Source organism: Hyalella azteca, unplaced genomic scaffold (assembly GCF_000764305.2).
Source record: "Hyalella azteca isolate HAZT.00-mixed unplaced genomic scaffold, Hazt_2.0.2 contig5174, whole genome shotgun sequence".
Lineage (NCBI taxonomy): Eukaryota > Metazoa > Arthropoda > Malacostraca > Amphipoda > Hyalellidae > Hyalella > Hyalella azteca.
In genome coordinates this window covers 275,949-296,554 of record NW_025935373.1, presented here as the reverse complement: position 1 = coordinate 296,554, position 20,606 = coordinate 275,949, and the positions used below count along the sequence as shown (strand labels likewise).

Sequence of the window (20,606 nt, the reverse complement as noted above, 5' to 3'; positions counted from 1 at the left end):
AATTATAAAATATACTGTTTTGCCATTTAGTTTATCTGGTTTCATTGGATGACAAAACTTATTTCAGAATTAGATCCGAAATAGTCAGAATGATTCTGATAAATGGGAGCAATTTTTGCGTTATAATTAATAGTGGCTCGAACCGGGGAGTGCTGCTATGCCCAAAGCGTTGACAACAGTTGTATGTTTATGCTGAGAATGAATGACTCGAATAACATCTTTTCCGGAGTAACCTACATACTTCGACGAGAACGAAAGATGACAAGTATTTTGAAGATGAACGACTACAAAATACAATTACTGTACCAACAAAGTTTAAGCTAAATATACGGGGAAAATTGTATTCTGATAATTTGTAAAGTACCTGTCTGAAATCACGTAATATTTATTATTATTCCAGAGATAAAGCAGATAGTGCACGAAATGACGTTCTTGTTTAATTAAGAACGAAGATCTCTCAGGCCTCGTTCGGCTAACTCACTCGAACCTGTAAGTACTGTAGTTTATAGTATTAGATAATTCCAGCGAAGAATATTTCTTAATAAATTTCAAATGCAAATTCACAAAGCAGGGCTGAATAAATATCCATTTCAAATTGAAGTTGATATATGTTGAATGCCGACGCCAATTTTAGGTGAATTTTTTAAATGTGTCTTTTATTTCACACACCTGTCATTTATTTGGATGCGATATATACTCTATACCAAATGCATACGCGAACTCCGCCTTAATTTTATAGTGATTCTTCCTCTGTCATACTGATTCGTTATTATCATATTGGTTATGATTTATGCTTCAAATTCATTATGACGGTGCATAATACAGATCTAAGCTATTGAAGTTTCGGTATTAACTGCATTCGTTTCGCAAGATTCATTTAATTGGCACTTTAGTGCCAATTTGATTAGACGAATTCAGGCACAGAGAAATTCAAATTCAAGATTCATCTAATCTTGAATTTCTCATCCATACGTATAAGGATCAATATTTTCAAATTCAATATAACATCTCTACAGATTCGAATTTATTTACATCGATATGAATGCTGTGTGTTTTTTACGGAAAACTACAATTGAAAACCAAGTTCATTTTTGTTGTTGCTGCCGAGGCAAAGTCTGCCTTCCAGGGGCCATACTTTCAAAACTCGCTAAGTGAACGTAAGTACTTACGCTTTATTTTCTTTTCTATGATTGGTGGATTTTGCTTGCGTGGCCGTCAATGATTGGCTGATGGACTTACGATCTCTTAACTTTTTTTGAAAGTATGGGCCCCGAGTTGGCCAGTGGAGCGCACGAGCCCGTAACACGTGCTGCCAACCAAGGCTGGAAAAATTGAACTTGAGCCCTGGCAACGTGTGAGGTCCCCGTGACCGTAAGAGATTCGGAGACATTCCAGCTTTGGTCGCGTATTGTTTGAAATTCCAACTAACTGAGAAGTATTTTTATTATTTATTTTTTTTTTCACCTCAACAATAGCTGTGGTTGGAGACACAGTTGGACGAAAGCTTAATAATATTCCGGTTTAACGCCCAACTTGCAATGCTAAAAAGGCTAGAATCACACAAAGTAAGCTGCATTGCCTTCAAACTATTTTCCCAGCTGAAAACTAGATCAACCATACAAGGAAAACACTATACGACATTTCACTCAAAAACCCTACAAATTTTTCGTTGCAAGAAACGGACGACGGGAAATATTCTGTAACGAAATATTAAAGACCAATTTGCATGGAAAACCTAAAACGTTGGGTGAGGCAGCGGAGCTCGACGAAGGTCAGCTCCAGCAAAGCAAGTCGAGTTCGTGCCGGCCGAGGCGGGGCGCAGGCGCCTGGCGAGCGCATTAGACGGAAGCTTGTTGACCTCAGGTCAGCACGACACACGTCGCTGATCTGCGCAGGTCATCGCGCTGGCAAAATCATGCGCACCTATACGATAACTTTGATCGATATTGAACGTTCCGGAACATGCTTAATGCTTGCTTACGCAATTTTACATATTAAACTCTTGAATATTTTAAGTTACGCAATTTTACATATTATACTCTTAAATTCTTCAAGTGGAATGCATATTTTCAAAGTAAATAATTAAATGGTAATAATGTGAGTCACTCGCATGCATTACTAATCTTGTGATAGCCTCAGGCTGAGTTCCTCGTATAATAATAATTAGGAATATAAAATTTACAATCAGCTCCTTGTCGTGAGCGAACTCAATTTGGATTTTCTAATTAGCATTCCGGCGCGAGGTAACTCTAGGCGACATTACATTAATCTGGGGACCTGGCGTTATTAGCGTAATTAATTAAATTCGCCGTTGTTAGTGTAAAACAAACTATTTTCTGCTTCACAACGCGGAGCAACTGGTGTGTGTAATTAACCTTGATCAGCAACTTGTATATTTTACAGAAACATTGGTTTTTGTGAACGGTGTCACTGAAAAGTATAAATATGTCAGATTGTTAGGATGCCAATATGCAATGAATTCGACAAAAACAGTAAAAATGTAGCAATCAGCGGGAGAGACGATTGAAAGCAATGGATGGATGCTGAAAACAGCTGGCAAAGTTGAACTCTAACCTGTTCTCGGTTAGCGCTGCGGTACCGCGTGTGTATTTACGACTGAAGTCTGAATGCAAGGAAAGTGCTCGAGTTAAATCAAATTTTCTGGTTTTGCAATGTTCCCTTTCATTTTCAAGCTCGCAGACAAGCCTCTTGGTGCAATAGTCCAATATGAATATCAGGACGTGTAAGAACCGCAGTCTGAGCTCATCTGTGAGTTAGAACAATAGCTTGACGAGTTCAGAACAGGAAAATATCTTGAAAACAATGCTTACGAGGCCTTGAGCTGCCCAAGAAAACCGACCAAGTGAAACTGAGGATTGAAAGATCCTGGTTGTAAAGCCTGACTTTTAAATGGCTTTAACTCAGGCCAGTTCCTTTGAAGATTCTGATTAACCTCACAAATTTCATTGTCTATTCACTTGCATGTTTCTTTCACTTGCATCAAACAATGGTATTCTTCGTATTTTTATTGCGTCTTTCGACAAGAAAGGCAAAGCATTTCTTGAGCAGAACGCATGACTGTCCTACCAAACGTCCTTCCGGCCGGAGGGTAAGAATTTAATTCGAACTACTGCGTTTTTACGATACAAAAAAAGTTCAATCCTTTTCGATCCTTCATTTTTATTTTATAACAAAGTCTGTTTGGGGCAAAATTGAGGGTAGCCAATAGAAAGGAGTTTGAGTTTTATTTATGAAATGATAGTATTCGTGCCATGTTTCAAGAAAGAGGGGCTTTGTGCAAGAGATCTTTTACATGGTGAGTCACGATAAATAAAATTCAAGGACACCTCAGGTTGAATTTTGATCATTTAGTATCAATGTCCATGTGATAACAAGCTGACAAGCGAAAGATCATTGATTTGACATATTCAGGGCACCCAAAATAACTGTTATCGTATTCTCAAGCGTTCACCAAAGCTCATTACAGAGCAGTCTTAAGGTTATCACTTTAACATTATAACCAAGACCATTGACCTTGTACTTACGCACTGAGTTGACGTGCTGGACGCACTGGAAACCGATGTAAAAAGTCAGTCTCGTGTTGTCAGTTGATTTTGAAACTGACAAAGTGCCGTCGAAAGAAAAAAGCATGATGTATTGGATTGAATATTACTTTTTAAGATAGTGAAGATGCAAAGAACGCACCATTGAACTTTATACTTCTTCTTGACATTGGGAATTGCGCTGAGCTTAGGTAGGTTCCACCTCGAGGCTGCTTCACGCTTGTCTGGCTCCTCTGTAGCAATACAATGTCCGTAAAATGGATCCTTATTCACTGTCCGAAGTGTAATCCTTATTCAGTGTTAGAAAAAAAGAATCCTTAGTCAGTGTCCCAAAAATGGATCTCTAATCAGTGTACGAATAATAGATCCTTATTCAGCGTTCGAAAAAAAGGATCCTTACTTAGTGTTAGAAGAGGAGCTCCGAGTGATGCATAATATGTGGGATAGAAAGACTAGCTAATTATAAAACTTAGTTTAGAGAAGCATTATAAATTTTGTTTTCTCAAGAAACTCTTTGAATTGTATGCTCATTGTTTCAAAAAAATGAGCACATTGTTTGGAGTCTGGAAAATGCGCTCTATATATGTTGTATTGTCAAATTTACAATATGCATGCGGATTGAGATTGTACATAAAATTTATATTAGGCCTTCATACATTATTGAAGCGGGAAAATAATTTAAGAAACGTACTTAAAATATCTTGTGGCATTGACAAATTCAGTATTGGATAGCTTGCACTTTAACATGAGAGCCAAACTACTGATTTCGATACAAATAATTTAATTAAACGTTTAATTTTATTTGTGCCTTCGAATTGCGATTTTGTGTGATCGTCTTCAACAATAAATCTGCTGCTACATGCTCCATGAAAACCCTATCAATTTACATTTCAATTAAAGTTGGCAAAAAATTATTGAATGCATCTATCGGTATAGCACATACAAAGAACCTGCACTAAGTTTACGTCGTGGAATTGTAGGACTCGTGAGAGCCTAGCGGGGTGGCGTCTCGCATTCGTGGCAGGATTGCGGAACCGTAACTGGGAACAAGTGACCAGTGAAACAGAAACTTCGGGCTTGGAAAATGTAAAAAAGATATCTACGTTTGTTGTTGTCATCGATACATGACGTTTTTTGTAAAAAAGTAAATGTAAACGTGACCAGCAGGATATTTGCTTACTTTCGTTAGGAAGTTTAAATTTAGCCTATGATGAGCACGGGTATGGTCGTCATTTGTATTCTTAAAACCTTCGCCAAATTTTGGATTTTTCATTTGCGTAGACGTACTGAGTGAAACTTCAAACACCCATGATCATTGTGACATTTTATCGACATGCCATATAATTTGAATTAGGAAAAAATTAGGAAGAGTGTATGCCACTTGAATTTATTTCACTTCAATATTTCAGTACTCTGTTGTAAATTCGATTATCTATTTCTCCCCGATCTGCAGCTTACAAATTTTGTGACATTCCTTCTAATTTTCACAAGAAAACACTATTCTTGAATCAAGGAGCACTCGTACAAAGTAAACCCCTTAAAAATAATTTCGAAGACACGAAACATTTCTTTCCCATTTATATGATCTCGAAATCACTTTACTGACGGAGCATAATTAAATTAAACACCTTAAAAATAATTTCGAAGACGTGAAATATGTCTCTCCCATTCATCTCCTCACGAAATCACTTCTCTGACGTAGCATAATTTTTCATTGGAATCACATGTGAAGCCAAGGTGAAGCTGTGATACTGATGATGAACGTAGGCTATCTAGCCCACGTCACGTACCCCTGACTGTCAGTAGCATTTCTGGCTCACCCTAATCACGAGCTACGAGTTTCCTTCATTCATTTCCTAGGGCGTGATGGCCAGGGCCCGATACCGATCATTTACGAGGTGCGACACACTGCCATTTCCCGCAGACAAAACCATGAGCTTAACTCGCTCATGACCTTTGCACGGAGCGCTGCACGGACCGACTTGCGTTCAGACTCTCAGAGTAAAGAGCGAGAAAAATAAATGCTTGTTGTGCTCAGTGAGCGAATGAGGTCATTTAGAGCAATGATGTAAGTCAGAAACATTGAGTGCGATTTATGAAGGCTTTGAAGAGGTTTAATGAATTTTGCCTTAAGGAAAATGAATTTTATACAGAATGTGATAATATGAGTATAATGATCTATTTGTAATGATATGTAAATAATTAACAACAAGGTAAAATGTACATAAGCACTAAGCATATTTTATAATCGGTTGGAGCATCGATCGTACGAGATATGGTTCACCACAGGAATTCGATTCAGTGGTTTTGACCAAGTCTGACAAATGCAATTGTTGAATTAAATGTTGAAATATGAACCATCAAATATCGAAATATAGAGCACCAAATATTGTGACATATTTCATCAAACGTAGTATACTCAAACAGACGTCAAATTTTCTAAGATTTTGTCGAAAGAAAATATAAATTCTGATCTGTAGTGAGTTGAGGCCTTGGCAATGAACACCAAAGCTCCCTAACTAAAGTGGAGGCTGCTCAGTATTGCGATCAATCACAAATGCCCAAATTGCGAATCTGCGGAAGGACGACGAAAAATCAAACTCTGTGCAGTGAAACCCGACGACTTCGTCGACCTTCGCAACGGAGGAATTTTTTAGCCTTTAGAACTGTATTGTTTGAGCTCTTTTATTGTCAAGCTCATGATTCTCTTCGTAGTCTAACGATCATTAAAAAGTGTCAAAAGATACCAATTTTTCTCTGGAAATTTTGTGAATGATCAGATATCGCAGTATTTGCCTCTTTATATATGAAGTGAACAATCATGAATCTTTAATGAAACGCGCATGTGTTTTAAAATTGTTCTTACACATATGTTTTATATTAAAATTTACTTTTCGTCGCCGTTAAATAATTTTTAACACAAATTATCAGAACCATATCGAATTAAAATTAGTTTAGTTGTTTGATTGTCCATCTCCCTTCTTTCCATTGAAGGCGATGTTACCTACGTCTTCTATATGAATGCCACAAAGTATTATTCGGCAAACAAGAAATGCATCGTATGATATAACATAACATAACATAACAAAACATAGTGATGTCGGCGCTGAAGTGTAGGCCTGATGTGGCCTGTCGCCGATTCTTTTCCTTTTCGTGCGAATTCTTTTCCTTTTCGTTTTCCTTCGTTCATGAAACTATGAAGTCTGGAGCGCTGGCGTGTGTGCAAAGAAGCGTCTTGTTTGTTTTGCACAATGAAAGTTACGTGGAAAACCACTCCAAATACAGCAGGGCTCCCAGACAGTGTAGTTTGCTCAAGCAAAGGGGAACTTTTTTCGTATCGATGTATGCGCGCAGTGATACGAAATTCGGTGCGTGCCAAATTTGGTGCGTGGCTTCATTTATTAAAACTTCGATATACGTAAATTATGGGGCTTTATTAAAATAGCTATATAATGAAGTTATTTTGTTATATGCGCGCACACTGATATGAAATTCGGTGCGTGCCAAATTTTTATTCCTTTATCCAAGTGATAAAATTTTCTAAATAATTCAAGCAAAGGTTGATAATCAGATATATAATTGTTTCGTGCTGGAATAACTGTTTGATATCCGTAGAAACAAATTCAAAAACCAAAAGTTATCATAAATGATAGTCCCCCATTACGGTTCCAGAACTATAGGTGCCATAAATGATCGTACCCCATTACAGTTTCTGAACTGTAGTTGCCATAAATGATCGCACCCCATTACAGTTCCTGAACTGTAGTTGGCATCATTGATCGTACCCCATTACAGTTTCTGAACTGTAGTTGCCATAAATGATCGTACCCCATTACAGCTCCTGAACTGTAGTTGGCATCAGTGATCGTACCCCATTACAGTTCCTGAATTGTAGTTGTAAATGATCGTACCCCATTACAGTTTCTGAATTGTAGTTGTAAATGATCGTACCCCATTACAGTTTCTGAACTGTAGTTGCCATAAATGATCGTACCCCATTACAGTTCCTGAACTATAGTTGTCATAAATGATCGTACCCCAAATTACAGTTTCTGAACTGTAGTTGTCATAAATGATCGTACCCCATTACAGTTCCTGAACTACAGTTGCCATCAATGATCGTACCCCATTACAGTTTCTGAACTGTAGTTGCCATCAATGATCGTACCCCAAATTACAGTTTCTGAACTGTAGTTGCCATCAATGATCGTACCCCAAATTACAGTTTCTGAACTGTAGTTGTCATAAATGATCGTACCCCATTACAGTTCTGAACTGTAAGTGTCATAAATGATCGTACCCCAAATTACAGTTCCTGAACTATAGTTGTCATAAATGATCGCACCCCAAATTACAGTTCCTGAACTGTAGTTGGCATAAATGATCGTACCCCATTAAAGTTCCTGAACTATAGTTGCCATAATTGATCGTACCCCATTACAGTTTCTGAACTGTAGTTGCCGTAACTGATCGTACCCCATTACAGTTCCTGAACTATGGTTGCCGTAAATGATCGTACCCCATTACAGTTCCTGAACTATAGTTGTCATAAATGATCGTGCCCCAAATTACAGTTTCTGAACTGTAGTCATAAATGATCGTACCCAAAATTACAGTTCATGAACGATAGTTTTAAAACCTTGTTACAAATCCAGGCAAATATGTCTCGCACATTGAGATCGACTCTTGGATCAGTTAGGGGCTTCATGGAACAGAGAATTCATCCTTGCACTGGGACTTTGTCCTTTAACGAACAAAGGAAACGTCCATCGTCGTTTAACGCATGCATATTGATGCTTACGTTTGCATGCTATACGGCACTTCCTGCCTGATTGCTATAAGCTGGGTATATTTGCAACGTATTTTTTGACGTTTTTGCGTGATGAGTATTGCATGAAACCGAATATTCATTCGCATGATATTTTCATTCATGTTTTTAAAACTTATCTAATGGAAAATTCAGTGTTTTTTCTATGAACTCTCAACTGGAATATATATTTCTTGGAGAATTTATACTTAATATTACCAAAAATTCTAAGAAAAACTCAGACGGCAAAAATTATGCCAAAAATCTGTGTAATGATATTTAATCTCATCGTTCCGTGATCGATCTCATATATTTGATGTTAATTTTTTAAAATGATAAATTTGGTGTAAATCTAGGCTGATATCATGAAAATTACGAGTAGTATATTAAGAAACTATCGCTTGGCTCCCTCTCATTTACTTTGAAGGTATTCACATTACCGTTGCATGTTTTCACTTTAAAAATTACACCAACGAATAGGTTTTTCAATTCTAAGAATACTTTTAATTCTCATTTGCGTTTGAATTTATGATAGTGTGGTCAAAAATTTCAGAAAACTAAAAGTGATTTAGATATGCTGCTTTCCATTTCATCAATATACCTGAAAAAATTGACAAATTTTACAAAAGCGAACACACTTCCTTCCATAAAACTTGAATCACAGCGATCCGAGTACTGCCATGCAAAAAACAGCTTCCTGGTCACTGTTTCTCTTTGTAAACAATTTTTGCCTCATGCCGGCCATAGTTTTTGCTACATGCTTTCACTTTCGGTTTGATTTTGCGGCCATAGAAAGATGGTATCGCGGCGTCAGATTTTGGGTTCTTATTTCTCGGGGCCTCAACTTCTGCTTGAGCTCCATAAAATTGCAGAGCACAAGACTCGCTTTTGAGGTCTTTCAAAAAGAATGAAATTCACTCTCTGACTTTCGAATGTTGAAATAATCGAGAAATGATGACTGCTTTCAGAATTTATTTAGATTTTCTCGCATGAGATGTGTTCGCGAAACCTATTGTTTGACATATTACTTCCGATGAAATTTTTTTGATTCGAAGATTTGTGCGTGAAATTAGCGCTATAAATTTGAATATTTTGATAGAAGTTAGTAGCTTGAATGTCCACAACATGTTTAATCTACTTTTGAATGATTTTTCTACCCAATGCTGCATCGTTTGATTTTGGTTTACTATAATATTGCTGCATGAGATATTTCACTTGTACACAATATCTATCAGAAAAGATAAATTGAAAACTGTGCGTTACCGGAGGATTTATGGTGTTACGCCACAGCGAACGCAATCTTGTGCTCCAGTTTAATCAATGGGAACGAAGTGTATATTTCCATACATGCGTTTTTTAGGAGACTGACTCCGGTCACTCTGCTGATGCAAAGCAGACGAAAAAGCGTAATTGTGTGAACGCTTTTTCTGAGCTTTTGTTGATCATAATGCGTGACGACGGCCCCGCCTCAGGGCAAGAAATTAGCTTTTGATTAGATTTGCCGAATGATTAAAAAAAATTGAATGTGGTCAATTTTGATCTGTTAAACACAATCACACTAATATTTTTGTCTCCTTGGATGAGCATGAAATATGTAATATACTAAAACACTGGTATAGCTCATTTACATAAAACGGGAGCCATTCTGCTCACCCTTGAATATTGGATAAATTTGCTAGTGTAACCTTTCGTTAACACAGTCCAAGTACCAGTGTGAATGTACATTATTTCTTCGATAAATTCGGTATAGAGGTGTGCCATTAAGGGCCATTCATTTAAATATCACTGAAGGCGGTCCCTCTTTAGCAAAGCGTGCTTTCTATAGCATCAAGCGTACTGAGCAAGATCATCGGGTCGACGATCTTTTGAACTTTCTTTTGCAATGAATGAACACTTCGCACAAAATCTTGACCGATGGTCAACCAATCCCTGATGCAATGCCATAATTTACGCACTAATGAATACTGCTTGAACCGCTACGTGTAAAGGTTAGAGTCACTTCTATGTAACTGATGTGGGTTACGAATGCACGTTCGACCAGGGGATCGCAAATTAAACTTAAATTAGACCATTTTTAGACTGAAACGAAATTGGATTAGGGCTTTGAATAAATTCGGACCGTATCATAAGCAGGTAAAGATTATTTTTGTACTTCACTGTTTCAATTTCATTTGCTTTTAAATCATTGAATCACTTCATTATTAGTGTGAACTCGTACAACTATAGTATTCATTTGAGTTCACTTTATTTTGTTTTGCTGGAATATTTAAAAATAAGTTTCCCAGTGATTATATAATAGTCTTATAACAGTTATATCCAGGGCAACGTAGGGGAACATTAAGGGAAAATACTGCATTACATTTATATTCTCCAAAATTTTACAGTAAACAAAGCGTACAACATTCCATTGTATCTAACTTTTTTTAAACAAATTCTTGTGTTTTTCGGCTTCCCATTCATTTCTTATTGAAGTCCTTTGGCATGTCTTTCATCTCAGCATAGATCAGGAGTCTCAACGCTCAGTATATAGACAATGATCTTTTAGGAAGCGACAATTAAAGAATGAAAATAAAAAAAATTGAAACAACTCACTGAATGATCGCTTCATAAATCCTCATAACAGAATCGAAATATCTGCGTTGAATTCTTCCCTCAATTATAATGTCTTTTGACAAAATTCAGATAATTGCTTTTGATTCGCCTCTCACTATATAAAATATGTTGAACTTTCCTACCTGTGTTGAAGCCGAAGCTAAAAATTCCTTTGACAGCATCGAAAAAAAGCAGTGAATTGGTTAATTGAAAATTCGATTGAGGCAATTTAATAATTTGAATTATATTCATCCCTCAATTCAAAGTTCAAATAACTGAAATTGTTTCGTTTATTCGTCTGTGTTCAGTAATTTTCGAAATTGCACAATATTTTTACAGAAAAAATTTTTGTTTACAAGTTTCGGTACGACGCTTTTGTTGGTGATAAGCGCTAAAATTTTTGAATAACATTGTAGGGCAAATTTCTCTGTTAAGTACTTATTCGATTTATGTGCTAAAACTAACACAATTTTTTTTCAACAGCGAATGAAACAACTACGACCACGACAACGAACCTCTCTAGCTTTAAAAACTAATAATTATAGAATTTAACGTAAAATACGATCTGTAAAACGACCTAGGATACAAATAAAGTTATGGCAAAAGTTACGAAAAACCGACGCCAGGGGGCGTGCTTACCGCCTTACCTGCTGCTGCTACTGGAGGCCCTCGTGCTGAACCTGGCTGCGGCTAAGCCTATGGACCGGGAAAGAATCAATCCACTGCAGCTGTCCACCTTCAAGGGATATCATTACGATTACAGTCTAGGAAACAATGGAGTTTACAAGTAAGTATCTAATTTATTTATGGACTATTAGTCATATTATTTTGAATCCACTGCAGCTGTCCACCTTCAAGGGATATCATTACGATTATAGTCTAGGAAACAATGGCGTTTACAAGTAAGTACCTAATTTATTGACGGAATATTAGTCATATTATTTTGAATCCACTGCAGCTGCCCACCTTCAAGGGATATCATTACGATTACAGTCTAGGAAACAATGGAGTTTACAAGTAAGTACCTAATTTATTGATTTGCTATTGGATCGATAAGTTGGCTCGTAATTGAGAGGTTTACACATCACATTGTAATTTAATCATATTATTTTGAAAATATATTGTTACGTATTATTTTATCTACCATAACATTATTCAAAATTATTGTGGAAGACATAACCATAACCATGCATATGCTTATGGTCAGCTAGTACTGTTTGTGGATCAACTAAAAGTTTAATGGACGTTCATTACTTATCACTGTTTGATGGTGAGTACTTCACAGCTTATAGGAATTACGAGTAGGTGCGCTGGGTGGATATTTAAATTTCAATTGAATGCAAGAGGTTAACATAGATTACGCTTTAATCAATTACTGAGCATTAACATTCTTCTTGATAATTTAACACGTTATTAAACACCATCATCTGCAGATATTAGTTTTTCGCTGCTTCAGGTCCGCTTCACACTGTTTTAATACCCCTTGAGAGTCACATCTATTCAAGGTCTAGAATGATTCTGAACAAACGATGGAGTCACGATACGCTAGCTAGCGCACTTTGTTTAATGGCTGGCATTACGCGAACATGACTCAGACGCTTCTATTCTGGGGCAGCCCTCCGTCTATATGAAGGCGATGCCTAAGCCATGTTCCATTCATCGCCGTACTTGGAGAAGGAATATAAAATTTATTTTCAACACTCTTCTTCTCCAATACCTTTGCCGAAAAGGGTTTCCGTCAAAAATCAACTAAAGCGTGTTTGTTTATTTTTCTATGAGATTTATCGAGCCGAATTAAGGTTAAGGACTAGGACGAGCCAACCGCCTTGCCCATATCTAAGGGCGCTGGCCTCGATGCGTATATGCTTGCTCGGCCCATCCAAGTTATTGCTTTAAAGTCGTAAGAGTTTGCGTAAGAAGTTGTAAAGATCAGTATAGTAGCCCACTCATGTTGCCTTTGCGGTTGCCGCGATCTTTATGGAGGAGACTCCCCTCCTCGCCCTGATTATAATAGAGCAATTCGCTGGTAGTTTTTAAATTGGGAATCTGATCATTTTTTATGAGGTTTATTATTTGCCAGTTAAGCTTTGCACGAGCTCATATGCAGACGAAAATATTCAAATCAGCAATTAATGCTTATATAGCAGAAGCAGCAAAAATACTATAAGAGGCAGAGCATTTATTAAAGTGACTTAATCTGAAACTTTGTGGTTAAAACCTCGATCAGCTCTTACACGAGACTACATTGAAGTAATTATATTTGCGCGCCATGGACGTTCTAATGAGTCCAGTAGCGTACGGCGCTAAGTATTAGGTTCGGGATGATTTTTCTTTGTAATACATGTTAATGAAAATTGTATACCTTTTAGTTATTTTATTCAACTAAGGCCAGATTACTTGGCCACACGCTCGTAGAGAATAAATCACGAATCCATGCTTAGCAGTGAACCTAATTCAAATTGTAAATCGTTTTACTTGTGATTTCGTTGTCTATTACCTCAGATACTACAATAAAGCTCTTAATTAACAACCAAAGTAAGTTCCTATAGAAAGATCCTTCACCGAGAAGAAAATTAGTGCACGTATCAATCATGTATAAATTTTTTCTCAGTTTCAAATTTTTTAACAAGTCTGCCAAATTTTCACCACAAATAAATTTCCCCACTTGATGGTGCAATCGATGATTAATTTATAATTCTAATACGTTGCACGTTCCACGGTGAATTGAATTTCGTAAAAAGTGACCCAGAATATTTTCAAGCAATGACAAATGCATGGAATTCATATGAAAAGATTTCAGGCGAACTAAAGGCGGTATATAGAAATCAATTTATTCAATTTAAATTTTACATTTTATTTTTTTTTCTCGGATTGTACAATGTAAGACCATTTTATTTCAGTTATTTTTTGCAAACGGGTTTGACGAATACCTAATAAAGAATTTTCACAAGTTTGATAAATTTATTTTTCTTAATTACGGAATGTGGCTGCATTGAAATGACATTTAGTAAATTTCAAACATTTTAAAACTGATATTCGAATTAATTATCGATGCTCTGGGTTTTTTATTCAAACGTCGATAATTTGTCAAATACGGATCGATGAAGTTAAAATGCTTCATGCATTAAAAGTTTTGTCTATCCCCTGTTACTCGTTACGTGAGAAAAATGAAGATATTCGTTGATATTGTCATTGGTTTACTTCCATTACCTTTTCTAAAATCACTGAAATAACGCAAGTCATTTGGCATCAAATGGCCTTATAAGTAAACACTAGATAACACCATTCACAGCTCATTACCTCAACACGATGACAACGGCAAGAGTAATCGCAGAACAGTTATTGAAAAAGAACAGTTCTCGTTTACGATCAAACTAAGCTCTCTCATCGACAATATAAGCACGTAAATAAAGACAATAGATTCCTATGCATGCACCACCATAACATACAACGATCAAACTAAGCTCTCTCATCGAAAATATAAGCAAGTGAATCCAGACAATAGATTCCTATGGAACTTCAATATTCAGACAAATCCTAGCATGCAGATTGAGATTGTACATAAAACTTATATTAGGCCTTCATCCATTATTGATGCGGGAAAATAATTTAATAAACGTACTTAAAATATTTTGTGGCATTAAAAAATTCAGTATTGGATTGCTTGCATCTTAACATGAAAGCCAAGCAACTGATATCGAAACAAATTATTTTATTTATCATTTTATTATATTTGTGCCTTTGATCCGAATTGCGATTTTGTATGATCGTCTTCAACAATAAATCTGCTGCTACATGCTCCATGAAAACCCTATCAATTTACATTTCAATTAAAGTTGGCAAAAAATTATTGAATGCATCTATCGGTATAGCACATACAAAGAACCTGCACTAAGTTTACGTCGTGGAATTGTAGGACTCGTGAGAGCCTAGCGGGGTGGCGTCTCGCATTCGTGGCAGGATTGCGGAACCGTAACTGGGAACAAGTGACCAGTGAAACAGAAACTTCGGGCTTGGAAAATGTAAAAAAGATATCTACGTTTGTTGTTGTCATCGATACATGACGTTTTTTGTAAAAAAGTAAATGTAAACGTGACCAGCAGGATATTTGCTTACTTTCGTTAGGAAGTTTAAATTTAGCCTATGATGAGCACGGGTATGGTCCTGTCTCTTATACACATCTAGATGTGTATAAGAGACAGAGCCTGACTTTTAAATGGCTTTAACTCAGGCCAGTTCCTTTCAAGATTCTGATCAACCTCACAAATTTCATTGTCTATTCACTTGCATGTTTCTTTCACTTGCATCAAACAATGGTATTCTTCGTATTTTTATTGCGTCTTTCGACAAGAAAGGCAAAGCATTTCTTGAGCAGAACGCATGACTGTCCTACCAAACGTCCTTCCGGCCGNACGAAATTCGGTGCGTGCCAAATTTGGTGCGTGGCTTCATTTATTAAAACTTCGATATACGTAAATTATGGGGCTTTATTAAAATAGCTATATAATGAAGTTATTTTGTTATATGCGCGCACACTGATATGAAATTCGGTGCGTGCCAAATTTGGTGCGTGGCTTCATTTATTAAAACTTCAATATACGTAAGTTATGTGGCTTCATTAAAAAGTTATATAATGAAGTTATTTTGTTGTTTATGATATTTTCATCATTAAGACTTATCAGTTCACGTATTAGCGAGGGTTATATCGCACGCGTTTGCCTATTTAGAAGCTTGAATAAATTAAAATTTTATTAACGTTGGTCGATTTGGGAATTGTAAGCAGGCAAAATTATTTTGCAAACAGTAAGTAGAAAGGTGATTTGAATTAAATCAGCACCAAAGACAATAAAAATTCAGATCTGCACTTAGTTTTTATGCATTTACAAGCCGGTGTTTAAATTTAATTGCCATCTAAAGGTGTCAAAAATTACAGGTGCCTTTGCTGTGATTATTTTTCATGAGATAATCGAAGAATCATTGCCACGTTCGCGACGTTCTGTGCTTCCGGGAGGAGAAAATTGGAGGCAATTGCTGGCTTTCATTGTACCTTAATGAAGTCATGTCAGGCTCTCCCCGCTTCCCTTGGGGCAATTTTACATGACCGAATACAGTGGCAGTAATTGCAAAATTATTAGGATCGTCTTTTCGAATTCAATAATGTACAATTTATTTTTTGTGCTTCTTATTTCATTGAACTTTTTTTCTTGTTATGACAATCGGTTGAATGAAAAAAATACAAAAGTTATTCCTTTATCCAAGTGATAAAATTTTCTAAATAATTCAAGCAAAGGTTGATAATCAGATATATAATTGTTTCGTTTCTATTCAAGGTCTAGAATGATTCTGAACAAACGATGGAGTCACGATACGCTAGCTAGCGCACTTTGTTTAATGGCTGGCATTACGCGAACATGACTCAGACGCTTCTATTCTGGGGCAGCCCTCCGTCTATATGAAGGCGATGCCTAAGCCATGTTCCATTCATCGCCGTACTTGGAGAAGGAATATAAAATTTATTTTCAACACTCTTCTTCTCCAATACCTTTGCCGAAAAGGGTTTCCGTCAAAAATCAACTAAAGCGTGTTTGTTTATTTTTCTATGAGATTTATCGAGCCGAATTAAGGTTAAGGACTAGGACCGAGCCAACCGCCTTGCCCATATCTAAGGGCGCTGGCCTCGATGCGTATATGCTTGCTCGGCCCATCCAAGTTATTGCTTTAAAGTCGTAAGAGTTTGCGTAAGAAGTTGTAAAGATCAGTATAGTAGCCCACTCATGTTGCCTTTGCGGTTGCCGCGATCTTTATGGAGGAGACTCCCCTCCTCGCCCTGATTATAATAGAGCAATTCGTTGGTAGTGTTTAAATTGGGAATTTTATAATTTTTTATGAGGTTTATTATTTGCCAGTTAAGCTTTGCACGAGCTCATATGCAGACGAAAATATTCAAATCAGCAATTAATGCTTATATAGCAGAAGCAGCAAAAATACTATAAGAGGCAGAGCATTTATTAAAGTGACTTAATCTGAAACTTTGTGGTTAAAACCTCGATCAGCTCTTACACGAGACTACATTGAAGTAATTATATTTGCGCGCCATGGACGTTCTAATGAGTCCAGTAGCGTACGGCGCTAAGTATTAGGTTCGGGATGATTTTTCTTTGTAATACATGTTAATGAAAATTGTATACCTTTTAGTTATTTTATTCAACTAAGGCCAGATTACTTGGCCACACGCTCGTAGAGAATAAATCACGAATCCATGCTTAGCAGTGAACCTAATTCAAATTGTAAATCGTTTTACTTGTGATTTCGTTGTCTATTACCTCAGATACTACAATAAAGCTCTTAATTAACAACCAAAGTAAGTTCCTATAGAAAGATCCTTCACCGAGAAGAAAATTAGTGCACGTATCAATCATGTATAAATTTTTTCTCAGTTTCAAATTTTTTAACAAGTCTGCCAAATTTTCACCACAAATAAATTTCCCCACTTGATGGTGCAATCGATGATTAATTTATAATTCTAATACGAACAGCGTTGGTGATCACAAGAATCGGTGTCACAAGGCGTAGCCCACGACAATCCCTTTACCATCAATGTAAACAAATTCTTCTTCGTACCCATAATGCTATTCCTACCTGAAACGTGAATTTAGCTGGGCAGTAGAGAGTGAAGTTGACAAGAGGGCGATCAGAGTTGCTTCCTAATTCAGATCGGCGAGAGATGAGGTGGAGTCTTGCAGTTTCTCAAACGGAGTGGACACCAATATTATCTCTATCAATATTCAATATATCACCAATATTTTCTCTATCGAAGGGTCAAGGGAAACATAATGTCACGTTCTATAGAACCTTCCAACAATGTTATGCCATAATTTAATAAGACATAATTATTGAATATTTATAAAATTATCAATCAATCTTGGATAATCAATGTAAAAATGATAATAATCAATGTGAAACACTTGGATTCCTACGGGACGGTTTACACGCATCTTTGTTAACGATAACAATAAAGTAACGGCATTTGTTAAAGCCCTCTTTTAAGACGCTTTCAGTATTTGGGAACTAAGAAAATGGTAAACAGGGGCAAAAAAAAAAATAAGATGCCTAAAGAAAACTCATAGATCACTTTAAACATCTTTCGAGTGGCCAGAGGGGCCAAATGGCCAACTTCCACACCTCAAAATGTTAATAAATGTTTTCAATAAACCCTTTTTACGGTCTTATCAGATTCCAGGACGTCAAGGTTCATTCATATTCAGAAGTTTAATCAAGAGGGTATTTCGTTGATTACCCAATGACATTAGAATAGGAAAGCAACACAGCAGCAGCATATTCTGCTTAGGACAGAGCTATAACCACAATGACTTCATGACTCACTAATTAAGCAGGAATTGGTGATGAGGATAAATTTTCAGTCGCACATCGGATTGGTTGTCCCCTCCCTTTTTTTGTGCATGGTTTATTAAATAATGGACTTTCAGCCAGGTCATATTATAGACAAAAAAATTTATAACGAAGTCTTTGATAAAATTATTAAATATAATGTTCATGTCGTTAAAAAAACAATGGTTGATGGAATTTATTACCGTGATCCTAACTATGATGTCGTGTGTGCAGATTCCACTACAGTCTTCCGACGAGCTCTCGTCAAGAGCAGCGCGACGAGAAAGGCGAGGTGAAGGGATCGTATTCCTTCGTCGCCCCCGAAGGTGACGAGTTCGACTTCAAGTACGAGGCGGGCAAGAAAGGCTTCCAAGTGAAGAGCAAGGCGCTGCCGACGCTGCCACAAGACACCGACGAAGTCAAGAAGGCAAAACAAGAATTTTTTGAGGCGTACAAAAAGGCCCTCGAGCTCGTCGGCTCCAAGGAAAATGAAGGAAGCAATCACGGCAGAGAAGAGGTAGACGAAGAGGAGGAAGAGGATGATGAGGAGTCCAGTGAAGAGTCCGATGAAGACGATGATGATGAAGAGTCGAGTGAAGAAGATGATGACGATGATGATGAGGAAAGTGAAGAAGACAGCGACGAAGAAGAAGATGAAGAAAAAGAAGAAGGCGATGAAGAAAGCACTCAAGGGGAGGAGCATAATAAGAACGAGGATGAAGAGAAGAAAGGTAAAGGAGAAAAAGGAACTGATGAACGTGAACTTCAATCTAAAGGTTTCGGTAGTAAAGAACCTGTGAAGGTCGCTACAAAGAACCCTTCTCTCACCAAAACCCAAACCAGTAAAACTTCAATCAGCAAGGATTCGAGCAGCAAGACGTCAGTGAACGAGACTCCAGTTAACAAGACTCCCTTCAGTAAGACTTTGGTCAGTAAGACACCTGTCAGCAAGACTGTGGTCAGTAAGACACCTATCAGCAAGACTTTGGTCAGCAAGACACCTGTCAGCAAGACTTTGGTGAGAAAAACGTTGGTTATCGAACCTCAAGCAAATCAGGATTATGGGTCAAGAAAATTCAAGAAGCCACAATTTTTATCTAGCGTCTCCCCGAAAAAAATCGACGACAGTCGAAGTCCTGTGCCTTCCAGTACCACTTTCAAGAGACCGATTTTCATTACAAGCCTTCCACCCAAAAGAAAAACCGCCCGTGAAAGCATAGGGAACTACGGGACAAAAGTCCAGCCCAAAAAAGCCTATTACTACGCTAAGTAGTTTGCTACTTAGCTTAACTGGTAGTGAGGAGATATTGGCGAATGTGAACGTTTTGTAAATATTTTATAGCGGAAATCAACAATAATTTTATTTTGATTGGGATCTTTGAATGCACCGGAGTTAACCTGACAACTCAAACGGAAGTTGGATGGTTGTTGACCATTTAGACTGCCAAGCAGCATTTAACAGCGGATAAAAGAGCACATAAAATAGAATTCAAAATCGAAAAAAATCGAATATCTTTTTAAGTACAGTAACAGGTAAAATAAATAAATTGAATTTCTAGATGATTATGCGGATGTTGATTTTGAGCAACTTTCATTGCTGCGGATTAAGCATATTTATTAGGTAAATTATTTCCTCGTTAGAACGCTTATTCCTTTTTTTGACGTATTGTTATTATGTTATTAAATTTTGACTTATGTTTTTATAATAAAAAAAAAACTATTCGAACAACTATAAGAAGCATGCATGAATATTCCCATTTCTTCATCGCTTTTTAGTTACAATCTACTGTGAAAATGAAATCCAATCCATCTTTTTGAGAAAACTGGAAATGCAAGTTAATGTAAACGTCTTCACAGTTTCCTAACAAACTTACATCATCTTCATCTTATGTGCCATTCTCTCAAAACTTCGCATCATCACAAACCAAGAATCATGGATAGTTAGGAATTNATCATCTTCATCTTATGTGCCATTCTCTCAAAACTTCGCATCATCACAAACCAAGAATCATGGATAGTTAAGAATTATTTCTAAGCATTCACGAAACTTTCGCAATAACTATAAAAATTATTTCATTTATGAACTATAATTCTTTTTATAATCTTGAGAAATTTAGTTGCCTACATTGTGAACTCAAAATAATGTAGTGATGTAATGAAAAAATATAGAGCGTGACAGAGAGCGCATTTTCTCGTCGACAAAAACATGAAGTCACGGACGGACAGACGGACAGACGGACAGACGGACAGACAGA

General features: G+C 36.9%; 1 protein-coding gene across 1 annotated transcript; it reads left to right on the top strand.

Annotated features, from left to right (window-relative positions):
• Positions 1-400: 400 nt before the first annotated feature.
• On the top strand, positions 401-19,624 carry LOC108671671 (nuclear polyadenylated RNA-binding protein 3). The gene is made up of 3 exons (XM_018159242.2): positions 401-489; positions 11,446-11,749; positions 18,586-19,624. The coding sequence occupies exons 2-3, from the start codon at positions 11,559-11,561 to the stop codon at positions 19,622-19,624; spliced, it is 1,230 nt and encodes a 409-aa protein (XP_018014731.1). The 5' UTR covers positions 401-489; positions 11,446-11,558.
• The last annotated feature ends 982 nt before the right edge of the window (positions 19,625-20,606 follow it).